This window comes from Leguminivora glycinivorella, chromosome 23 (assembly GCF_023078275.1).
Source record: "Leguminivora glycinivorella isolate SPB_JAAS2020 chromosome 23, LegGlyc_1.1, whole genome shotgun sequence".
In the NCBI taxonomy this organism is placed as follows: domain Eukaryota; kingdom Metazoa; phylum Arthropoda; class Insecta; order Lepidoptera; family Tortricidae; genus Leguminivora; species Leguminivora glycinivorella.
The window spans coordinates 8,756,005-8,768,719 of NC_062993.1; the positions used below are offsets into that span (position 1 = coordinate 8,756,005).

General features: G+C 37.5%; 1 protein-coding gene across 4 annotated transcripts in view; it reads left to right on the top strand.

Moving 5' to 3' along the window:
* LOC125238169 (ileal sodium/bile acid cotransporter-like) overlaps positions 1–12,346 on the top strand; it is a 47,855-nt gene extending 35,509 nt beyond the window's left edge. For 3 of the 4 annotated variants that reach the window (XM_048145439.1, XM_048145438.1, XM_048145440.1), the window contains exons 5-11: positions 1,504–1,623; positions 1,974–2,160; positions 2,662–2,924; positions 7,511–7,697; positions 8,482–8,557; positions 9,476–9,483; positions 10,344–12,346. In XM_048145439.1, coding sequence (XP_048001396.1) covers positions 1,504–1,623; positions 1,974–2,160; positions 2,662–2,924; positions 7,511–7,697; positions 8,482–8,557; positions 9,476–9,483; positions 10,344–10,468 — 966 coding nt within the window. In that variant the 3' untranslated portion in view covers positions 10,469–12,346. The remainder of the gene's footprint in view (positions 1–1,503; positions 1,624–1,973; positions 2,161–2,661; positions 2,925–7,510; positions 7,698–8,481; positions 8,558–9,475; positions 9,484–10,343) is intronic. The other variant, XM_048145441.1, reaches the window with a different exon arrangement.
* Positions 12,347–12,715: the final 369 nt, after the last annotated feature.

Here is a 12,715-nt window from a genome sequence, read left to right on the forward strand (position 1 = left end):
CTGACGTCAGGATGTCTGGACCATTTTTGGTTTACATAGTTCTAGACAACACTACTAATTGATATCTTAGTCAATATTTACTACCTATTTGGTACCTGTCAATATATTTTTTTCAAATTTTTTTGGTTTACCAGAAAAAGTTATGATGGAATTTAAAGTTGTGAGCCCAGCCGTGGCGTTGAAGTATGTAGCGCATATGTCAAAAGAATAGAGGCAAATCCGCCTGCCCTCCTGCGCGTCAAATTAAATAGGAATTTATTTTTAGGCACTCGCACATCATCTCTACTGACTAGTGGCATTAATATTGTCGAAATATAAAAGTAACAAAACAGTGTCAAAACAGGCGCTACATACTTCAACGGCACGGCCGGGCTCACAACTTTTTAAAGACCAGAAAAAAGTTATGACGGAATTTATTCCGTCATAACTTTTTTCTGGTATGCCAAAAAAATTTGAAAAAAATATATTGACAGGTACCAAATAGGTAGTAAATATTGACTAGGATATCAATTAGTAGTGTTGTCTAGAACTATGTAAACCAAAAATGGTCCAGACATCCTGACGTCAGAATGTCTGGCCACTTTATTCGCTCGATTTTTCGATATCAGTGGAGGTACCAAATATATGTACTCAGGTACCAAATAGTATCAAATAGGTACTAAATTTTAGTATGTACTAAACATCAAATATCTGTAGTGGTCCAGGGGTCCTGACGCTCACCCACGTTTGTATCCTTTTAAGCAATATCTAATCGTCCTCTCAAAGTCTCTTGAAAGTTTAATCCGCGCGATAATCTATAAGTGTTAAGTGGATTAGTTTGCATTTGTGGCGTTCCCAATAAAAGTTACCACATTGTCGCTTTCCACGCTTACCTGTTACGTCAATGTATAAGCGAAAACGTGGTACCTTTAGCTTGAGAACAGCACAATGTTTAATCCAGGCGATAATGTATAGTTAAGTGTCGATAGTTTGTCGTTTGCATACTCAAACCAATTCTATCACTTGATGCTTGCTGCATACAGATCAACTACGTATTTTATGTTTTTAGTTAATAAATTGCAATATGAGTGACGTAGAGAAAATAAATAGTGTATTTGCCTTTATAAGTTTTGTGGGTGTTTTAGCCCACTATTATTTTGCCAATTTGTATAGTGAGCAGGTGACTTTTTATAATATTTATATTTAATATTTATAATATTTCCCCCTTTCTTCCCGTGGGTGTCGTAGAAGGCGACTGTGGGATATGGGTTAAATTGTGGCGTAGGCGAGAGGCTGGTAACCTGTCACTGCAATGCCACAGTTTCGTTTTCTTTCAACCCCTTATTTGCCAAGAGTGGCACTGAAGCTTTAGGAGTTTCATGTGCTCTGCCTACCCCTTTATGGGATGCAGGCGTGACTGTATGTATGTATGTAATATTTATATTCAACTCTTCCCTTACTTATTCCTCTATTATGAAACTGAAAATAATAGAATTTTCTAAACGATAATGATTTTTTTTCCAGGTGTCCCTGATCTTCATAAACTTCGGGTGCGCGATGGACTGGCCCACAGTGAAGGAAGTAGTCAAAAGGCCAGTGGGGCCCGCTATAGGAATGTTAGGCCAGTTTCTCTTCATGCCACTGGTGAGTAAATATATTGGTTATTCATGAGACTTCAGGACTAACACTTCGTTTATAATGCCACTGTTGAGTATATTGCTTGGTGTCCCTGCTCTTCATAACCTTTGGCTGTGCGATAGAGTGACCAACAGTGAAGTAGTCAAAGGGCATAAATGGGCAATAAAAGCCACGTAAAATAAAATCATAAAACAGTTCAGTTTCCAAAATCGGTAAACGCTAATCTTCGTTGATTTAAAATCGAAATATGGTATTTTAACACCGTTTTCGCGAAGCAGCACGGGTTTTGGTAGATATACCTTTACTGACTCCAAAAAAAGGGGCATAGGATTTCACCGTATTTTCTGTGTTTCCAGATGTCATTCGGCCTCGGCTTCCTCGTATTCCCCGGTTCGGACGACGTGTCTGCTGCCATGCGTCTCGGCATGTTCTTCACCGGAGTATCACCTGGAGGAGGAGCTTCCAACATCTGGACCTTCGTGCTGGGAGGGAACCTTAATTTGTCGCTCGCTATGACTTCTATATCCACGCTGGCTTGTTTTGGTAAGTACAAACAAACTAAGCTATAAAATGGGTTCTTAAGAGGAATATCACATGAAGATTCTAACATCTGGACATTCATGCTGAGAGGAAACCTGTCGCTCGCTTTCACTTCTCAGCCCCGAAAATCTTACTCGTTAATATATAAAACTCACTATTTATAATATGTTAGTAACAGGAAAAAAAATCTCATAGTTTCATTTATAAAGTGCTAACAGTTTCCGAAATCCGATTGAGTCGTATTAAAACGGTTTAAGTAGAAATTTTGGAACCATCATCATTCTCTTGCCCTGTTCCCATTATTTGGGGTCGGCGCAGCAGATTTTCTTCCTCCATTCCTCTCTATCAGCCGTCATTTCCATACTAACACCTTTCACTCTCATATCATTGTTCACACATTCCATCCATCTTTTCTTAGGCCTTCCACTACCGTTGTAACCAACTTTTTAGACTCCTTAATTTTTTAACAGGCCCCTTCTTAATTAAAAAACCTTTCTTTTCCAGGATTCATGCCAGCTTGGCTCTTCTCCCTCGGCCAAGTAGTGTTCCGTAACGCCAACATCGTGGTCCCATACGCGCGTATCGCCTCCTTCGTCGTTGGCCTCATAGTGCCCATGCTCATAGGCCTCGGCATGCAGAAATGGACTCCAAAGTTATCCGCCTTTATGGTCCGGATATTGAAACCACTGTCGACATCGCTGCTTCTGTTTATCATTATATTCGCCATTGTGACGAATCTGTATATTTTCTCGCTGTTTACTTGGCAGGTAAGTCAATTTTTTACACTTGTTTTTGATTATAAAATTTTTGTCCATTGCTATTAGTGTTAGAGGTTTGGACACTAGAACAACGACTGTTTTACTCCATCTCTGCGTGTTTTAGAGCCCATGTGAGTACTAGTCTTGACCTTACGGTCTAAACTATCATTAGTAATTATTCTAAATCGTTGTGGGTCTTATAGTGCCCATGCTTATAGGCCTCGGCATGCAGAAATGGACTCCAAAGTTATCCGCCTTCATGGTCCGGATATTGAAACCGTTGTCGACATCTCTGCTGCTGTTCGTCATTATATTCGCCATTGTGACGAATCTGTATATTTTCTCGCTGTTTACTTGGCAGGTGAGTCAATTTTTTACACTTGTTTTTGATTATAACATTTTTGTCCATTGCTATTAGTGTTAGAGGTTTGGACACTAGAACAACGACTGTTTTACTCCATCTCTGCGTGTTTTAGAGCCCATGTGAGTACTAGTCTTGACCTTACGGTCTAAACTATCATTAGTAATAAATATTATTATAGGACATTCTTACACAGATTGACTGAGGCCCACGGTAAGCTCAAGAAAGCTTGTGTTGTGGGTACTCAGACAACGATATATATAATATATAAATACTTATATACATAGAAAACATCCATGACTCAGGTACAAATATCTGTGCTCATCACACAAATAATAGCCCTTACCGGGATTCGAACCCGGGACCGCGGCGTTGCAGGCAGGGTCACTACCAACTGCGCCAGACCGGTCGTCACTAATTATTCTACATCGTAGTGGGTCTTATAGTGCCCATGCTTATAGGAGTTATAGGCCTCGGCATGCAGAAATGGATTCCAAAGTTTTCTGCCTTCATGGTCCGGATATTAAAAACTGTCGACATCGCTGCTTCTGTTTATCATTATATTCGCCATTGTGACGAATCTGTATATTTTCTCGCTGTTTACTTGGCAGGTGAGTCAATTTTTTACACTTGTTTTTGATTATAAAATTTTTGTCCATTGCTATTAGTGTTAGAGGTTTGGACTCTAGAACAACGACTGTTTTACTCCATCTCTGCGTGTTTTAGAGCCCATGTGAGTACTAGTCTTGACCTTACGGTCTAAACTATCATTAGTAATTATTCTACATCGTTGTGGGTCTTATAGTGCCCATGCTTATAGGCCTCGGCATGCAGAAATGGACTCCAAAGTTATCCGCCTTCATGGTCCGGATATTGAAACCGTTGTCGACATCTCTGCTGCTGTTCGTCATTATATTCGCCATTGTGACGAATCTGTATATTTTCTCGCTGTTTACTTGGCAGGTAAGTCAATTTTTTACACTTGTTTTTGATTATAAAATTTTTGTCCATTGCTATTAGTGTTAGAGGTTTGGACTCTAGAACAACGACTGTTTTACTCCATCTCTGCGTGTTTTAGAGCCCATGTGAGTACTAGTCTTGACCTTACGGTCTAAACTATCATCAGTAATTATTCTACATCGTTGTGGGTCTTATAGTGCCCATGCTTATAGGCCTCGGCATGCAGAAATGGACTCCAAAGTTATCCGCCTTCATGGTCCGGATATTGAAACCGTTGTCGACATCTCTGCTGCTGTTCGTCATTAAATTCGCCATTGTGACGAATCTGTATATTTTCTCGCTGTTTACTTGGCAGCTGAGTCAATTTTTTACACTTGTTTTTGATTATGAAATTTTTGTCCATTGCTATTAGTGTTAGAGGTTTGGACACTAGAACAACGACTGTTTTACTCCATATCTGCGTGTTTTAGAGCCCATGTGAGTACTAGTCTTGACCTTACGGTCTAAACTATCATTAGTAATTATTCTACATCGTTGTGGGTCTTATAGTGCCCATGCTTATAGGAGTTATAGGCCTCGGCATGCAGAAATGGACTCCAAAGTTTTCTGCCTTCATGGTCCGGATATTAAAAACTGTCGACATCGCTGCTTCTGTTTATCATTATATTCGCCATTGTGACGAATCTGTATATTTTCTCGCTGTTTACTTGGCAGGTGAGTCAATTTTTTACACTTGTTTTTGATTATAAAATTTTTGTCCATTGCTATTAGTGTTAGAGGTTTGGACTCTAGAACAACGACTGTTTTACTCCATCTCTGCGTGTTTTAGAGCCCATGTGAGTACTAGTCTTGACCTTACGGTCTAAACTATCATTAGTAATTATTCTACATCGTTGTGGGTCTTATAGTGCCCATGCTTATAGGCCTCGGCATGCAGAAATGGACTCCAAAGTTATCCGCCTTCATGGTCCGGATATTGAAACCGTTGTCGACATCTCTGCTGCTGTTCGTCATTATATTCGCCATTGTGACGAATCTGTATATTTTCTCGCTGTTTACTTGGCAGCTGAGTCAATTTTTTACACTTGTTTTTGATTATAAAATTTTTGTCCATTGCTATTAGTGTTAGAGGTTTGGACACTAGAACAACGACTGTTTTACTCCATATCTGCGTGTTTTAGAGCCCATGTGAGTACTAGTCTTGACCTTACGGTCTAAACTATCATTAGTAATTATTCTACATCGTTGTGGGTCTTATAGTGCCCATGCTTATAGGAGTTATAGGCCTCGGCATGCAAAAATGGACTCCAAAGTTTTCTGCCTCCATGGTCCGGATATTGAAACCACTGTCGACATCGCTGCTTCTGTTTATCATTATATTCGCCATTGTGACGAATCTGTATATTTTCTCGCTGTTTACTTGGCAGATGAGTCAATTTTTACGCTTTTTCTGCTTATAAAGCATTAATCCCTTAATGGGATAAGTTCGCCTTTCTACAAATGATGTGTGTGTTCTTTTTTCTTTACTGTGTGTGTTCTTATCTTTGTACAATAAAGTGTATTACTACTACTACTACTACTACTAAAGTGTAAGGTGTCCAATGCTATTAGTGTTAGAGGTTTGGACACTAGAACAACGACTGTTTTACTCCATCTCTACGTGTTTTAAAGCCCATGTGAGTACTAATCTTGACCTTACGGTCTAAATTATCATTATATATATATACATCAGCAGCGGCTGATCCATACAAGCCGATTCCCACCGGCTTGCCTAAAGTTGATTTCTAGTAAAGTACCTAATGTAAAAGTAGGTTTCTTTTTGCTCAGTGTTACCTAGCAAAAATTTTCAACAGCCGCCACTGATATCCATACATACATACATACCATCACGTTTGTTTCCCAGAGGGGTAGGCAGAGATCACGGATTTCCATTTACTACGATCCTGACAAACCACTTTCGCTTCACACACTTTCATAACGTTTCTCATACACGCTCGTCGGTTTCGAGTACTTCTGACCTGATTCTCTGTAAGGATGTTCAACAAACAGTCCCCTGGCAATGATTTTTTGAAATATTTATTAATGAAATCCTAAATAGTTAGTATAATTTAATAAAACCCATTTGCCTTAATTAAATTATACAAACTATTTCTGACTTTATAAATAAATATTTTAAAAAATCATTGCCAGGGGACTGTTTGTTGAACATCCTTACAGAGAATCACCCTTTTACATCATTGTGAGCCTAATATTGCCTATGCTTGGGTATGCAGAGGTCAACACCCGAACTGTCGTTTTTCGTAGAATTGACCGATTTGGCTATTCTAACGAATCTTATAATTCTCGTTGTTTACTTGGCAGATCAGTGTATGTGTGGTGTTAAATAATCTTATACTTTTAAACGAGCAATTCTTGTATATTTATTTATTTATACCGACGATCTCGGAAACAGCTCTAACGATTTCGCTGAAATTTGTTATGTGGGGGTTTTCGGGGGTGAAAAATCGATCTAGCGTAGCCTTAGATCCCGGAAAACGCGAATTTTCGAGTTTTCATGAGTTTTTCTTTCGCGCGTAAACGTTAAATATGGTCGTTAATTTCGCCGCGCGCGCATCGATTCCGCTTAGTTCAGTCGTACGAGGTCGGTCTAATGTACGCAGATAGATCGTAGGTGTCAGGGTTTCGAATCCCGGCCAGAAATTAAGTTTTTGTTTTTTGTCTATTTTTGTTTTTGTATTTATAAGAGTTTTTTTTTATCTAAAGACGTGATATATTAAAATAGAACCGAGCGAAGCTCGGTCGCCCAGATATTTTGTATAATATAAGGTTGTAAATGATCTCGCACGTTAGCCTGGCCAGAAATATATGACTTGTCAAGAGGGCGCTGTTCCGATGTATGCAGTGCCATTTCAGTATAGTATGAAGAACACCCTACTCATAGTGTTGTGTTCCTGCCGGTGAGTAAGGCTGCCAGAGCTCAACGAGGGTACGGTGTGCTAGTGACGGATGGATCTACGGAACTAATTTGTTCCGTCTATTGTCCTTTGAGTCGTCGGTAACCCGGTACAAGCTTCTAATGGGTTGGAAACGCGCATGTGACACTCCTTGAGCTGCAGGCGTTCATAGGTTATTATAAAAAAGGGTTAGTATTAAAAAAAAGAAAATATTTCTAATAAAATTCCACAACATGGCGCGTAGTTGTATATTTCTGGTCAGGTTTTAACTTTTTCTCTGCTAAGGGATGTTAATCTATGGATTATCTTTCTCCTTTCAGATCATAGCCGCAGGCATCGGCCTCCCCTGGCTAGGCTACGGTTTCGGCTACCTTATAGCGCGTGTGTTGCGTCAGAACCATCCCGACGCGCTCGCCATATCCATAGAAACCGGTGTTCAAAACACTGGCATCGCTATATTCTTGCTGCGATACGCTTTGCCGCAGCCTCAGGCTGATCTCACTACAGGTAATCATCAAATAATCATCATATTAGACTTTTACAGCTCTTCTAGTACGCCACTTGTCCCGGTCCTTTGCTAGTCTCGTCCAATTGTGACCCGCAATTTTCCAACGATCCAACGGATGCCAAGCGCTTCTTACATATCGTCACTACTTTAAAAAAACTTGTATCTTCGTCTGTCAATGAAAAGAAAATTGTAGTATGAATGTATGGAATGCATATAGACTTACTGCGTTTTAACTTTGAGGAGCAGCGTGAGATACGAGATTTTTTCAAAGTAGTGACGATATGTAAGCGGCCATCATTCCGTGCAAATATTTTTCAGTACACATGGTGTTTCTTTCCCGCACTAGTTCGCAAAGTAGTACATAATATCTTGTTAGGTCGAAACTTCAAAGAGCATATGTAATGACAAGAGAAAAGGATGCAAGGAGTGGAATTCCTTGCGGGCTTTATTTTCGAGCTCATATAACCCGGCAACCTTCAAAACAAGGGTTAACGGGCATCTTCTGGGCGAGCTCACTCCATCGTAAGCCACGTCTTTGCCTTTGGCTAGTCTGTGGCCAAGAGTAAGCCCATTTATAGTATTAAAAAAAATGGCAAAACTCGTACGACGCACGCGCGAAGAGAAAATTCGTAACTCGTCGATTTAATACACTCCTTTCGGTCGTGTTTTAATTTATCGTCACTCGCTTCGAACTTCCTTTTTTCTGCACTTGTGTCGTAATGTACTATTAATAATCTTGGAAATAACGTATCCCAATAATAATCAATAATATATCTTTTCCAGTGGTCCCAGTATCGGTGGCTATCATGACCCCGATCCCAATGACCTGCATCTACATCTACCAAAAGCTGAAAGCTTGGTGAGTCGCCATATTGTTTTTATGCCGTTTGAGTTTCCCCCTTATGTTAATAATGAGTTTTCTTTTCCGAATTAAAAATATTTTTAAACTATTCAACTGACTTCTTTATAAGTAATTTTCTTTTAATTTACAAAGAGATTTTTAAGAATAAATCTCAATGAAATACATTATGTTGTACAAAAACTATAATGGCAGTAACACACGATAATTACATTGTGTTGATTTTTTTTACTAAATCTATAGTATAACTATAACTATTAAACGAGCAATTCTTGTATATTTATTTATTTATTTATTTATTTATATATACCGACGATCTCGGAAACCGCTCTAACGATTTCGCTGAAATTTGTTATGTGGGGGTTTTCGGGGGTGAAAAATCGATCTAGCGTAGCCTTAGATCCCGGAAAACGCGAATTTTCGAGTTTTCATGAGTTTTTCTTTCGCGTTTGTGAACGTAAAATATGGTCCTTAATTTCGCCGCGCGCGCATCGATTCCGCTTAGCTCAGTCGTACGAGGTCGGTCTAATGTATGCAGATAGATCGTAGGTGTCAGGGTTTCGAATCCCGGCCAGAAATTAAGTTTTTGTTTTTTGTCTTTTTTTTTTGTTTTTGTATTTATAAGAGTTTTTTTTTATCTAAAGACAAGATATATTAAAATAGAACCGAGCGAAGCTCGGTCGCCCAGATATTTGTATCTAAAAGTCGGTTGTCTTATTTTTTTTTGTTTTTAGTATATTAGAAGTAGGATGTATTTTGTGTTATTTTATTCAAAAAATTTTATATCATAAAGTAGACCAATGCTTTTGTTACAGTAAAATGCCGGGATTTTTTTACAAAATTTTTCACAAAACATTTTCTTTTTTCCATATAAACATATCATCGCCACCATTACACCATACGAAATTGCGAATATAGTATGGGAGGTATGTCAAAAAAAGTTGAATATTTGTCTTCTCTAACAAAATGTGACTTTCCCAAGAAAAAGATGCCTTGTTAGTTATCAATAAGGTTGATTTCTGCATGTCTATGACGTTATCGCCTTATTGACAATTTTAATGGTACCTTTTACTTATGAATCACACAAAATGGGGGTCTGGTGTCGGTCATATTCTTCATTTCTTAACTCGCTTCTCACTTCTGCACTACGCTTTCACTAAGACGATTCTACTATCAATAAAAACTGACAATATTATTGACGGTGTAGAGTCGTCTTTAACATCCTTTTAATGTTTTTGCACACTGGTTATTTGTTCTTGCTTTTGTGTGTGAGCTGTTATGGTCTTTATTTTTTTCTTTCTTAAGGTTTCTTTTAGTGAGTTGGATTTTCTGCACGGACTACAAAGCATGTTTACTTTTTTGTTATATTTGTTTTTTTTTAATACTTATACAATGCCAATACTTAAATGTATATAAGATAAAAGCTACGTATGTTAGTATTTTAATTTATTTTGTCACATATAATCATGGTAAATGAAATGTAAAGCCAATAGAAATATCGACATGAATTGGTAATTGTAGTTAGGGTTAGGCCAAGAAAACCGCATGGCTTTATCAATGACAATGTGTGCCAATATCGAATTACTATGAAAACATAGTACAAGTTTAACAAAATGAGAATACGCAACTAGTGAATCGAACAAAATAATATTCAAAAATCTGGAAAGTTGGGCTAACTTTCCGTGCATGTTCGTTGTACGTGCATACGGGCTGTATGCACGTACAACGAACATGCACGTATTTACAAAATCACAACATAAATTATAACTAAAGTTAATTGTTCCAGCTATGACAACCGAAACAAACACAAAAAAATCGTTGAAGACGACGCAACCCCCAGCAGTGAGGCGCCTCAGCCTGTCAACGGCATCGCAACCATTGATGTCGAAAAATAAGGACGCACCCGTCTAAAACCAGGTCTCGCGCTTTACCACATTACTATAACGATGTATTGATTGAATGATGTAATGTTTGTGTAGGGTTGCCTTTTTATCCGTCACTTTCATAGCTAGGTTCACGCGAATGGAATGAATGAGTGAATGAAAATATTGTGTATTAACCAATCAAATTGTTACTCCGAGTATGGGTTCACTCACAAAATTAATGTTCATTCTGTTCGAGCTAGATTTCATGAATCAAAATGTGCAAGATACAAAAGTTAGAATTACCGCAAAACATGAAAATGACTATTGACTATAAAGTAAAAACGTCGTTAGAACCACGTTGAAGGTAGAGTAGATTATCGACTCTATTTTTATGAACAACAGACTACAAGCTTTTTTATGGCTAAATTATTTTTAGCTAAATGGAAACATAATATACAAAATAAAATAACAATGTTTCTTGACTAAGCCCAATTTCCCATTTAAGTAAACAATACGATATAAGTATAATAAGGCCTATTGTTGTACATGAATGACGAATAGTAACGCTCCTTTAAAATGGTACGAGTAATGGAAAATAGGATACAGAAAATTGAGCAATGATGTCTAAGGTGTTCATGCATTTAGAAAAGTACTGCCAATATTATAAGCGAAATTTAGTATATTATTTCCTGTATTTATGAATATTATGAATACAGATAAAACATATCATGTTTTTTTTTAATGGGATCAAATCATTCATTCAAACGTCGCATCATTCGTTCAGTGTATCGTTACGCTGGCAGATCTCGGCGTGGTAAAGTGTTGCCAGTCAAAATTCAATGTTGCCAGCCTGAAAATGTGACAAGTACTTTTGAGATCTGGTTTTTCAGTATAATAGTTGAATGTGGAATATTTTTCGAGGATTACATTTTGAATTTTCGGCGCATATTTTTGGTGCTAAATTTTTTTGTGAGAAGTTTAAATTTATTGTAACGTTTTTTAACGTCTTGAAAACTTAGTACAAGGCCTTCATATGTTTTGGCCGTGCTATGTATTTATTTGAATGACGTTCCTACTTGTCATTGTTTTGGATAAAAGTCACCTATAAAATTGTATGTCACATTAATTTTTTTGAAGCACTAACGATCTGGGCGAGGTTTTAACACTTAGTTAGACGCATTGTTTACATTATTTGTTTTGCTTGTTACCACGTTGTATTTTTATTTGCCTCAGATTTGTCTATGACAAACGTTTGTTGTGATCGAACTTTATATGTATCTATAGCGTAGAAAATTGAGTTTCGTGTCAAATCTGTGTTATTTAATTTTTATCCAACTTAAATTTATCTTAATTCTTGAAACCCAAAGTGTGATGTTACCCTAATAGCAATAGTGCAACGTGGTATTTTTTGCTTTTTAACTTCGAATGTCTTGTCAGTTATGTTTACCGGCACAAATTATGAGAGTGAGAAATACAAACACGAAAACCTATATAACGACCTCCTAGTTTGTAATATTATTGAAAGCAATGAACAAAAAATAAGAACGGTGTAAAATAATATTGATTTTTCATGATCAGGGAACATTTTTTTTAAAGGACTTGAGGGCGGATCGTGGACCATTATTGGTTCACGATGAATATGTGTTGCCAGAGTAAAAGTATTTTCATAGGTATGTCAAATTGACAGTGCGAACGATAAGTGCATATGCTACAATGCTCACTTGACCTTAGTGAGGCTGTTTGCTTGTTTGCCACCATTTTATACTCTCTCATGATTGGTGCCGGCAACTCGTGTGGGATTTCACATGACTCGTTTTATAGGTGAAACAGATGTGAAAAGGCTGCTATTATGGCATGAACAGTATTTGTTAAGTTATGAACAATCTAATTATGTTAAGAATGAAATACAAGTTTTTTTAATGTATTTGGTGGTTTTATTTTACTGTACAAGTTTTAGTACCCAGTCGATCATGTTCCTTCAACCAAAAAAATAGAAATTTAATTAAAGCTTTAAGTTAAAGTTAGGGCTGAATTGCCTAGCAAAATCTAATATACCAAAAAAGCGATTAAATTTTTTTGGCTCTAGACCACTTCATTCTTGTTTACTTCACTTCTTGTCTCTACCAATATTAATTGTAGAGCTTATTCGGAAAGAGAAGAGTCGTGAAATGTATGGAACACCATATATTTCACGACACTTCTCTTCCCGAACAGCATGGAGAATAGAGGTATACCTCTATTCCGAACCATCTCCATCTCGATTACCGAACAGACTCTAGGTCAAAGAATATAA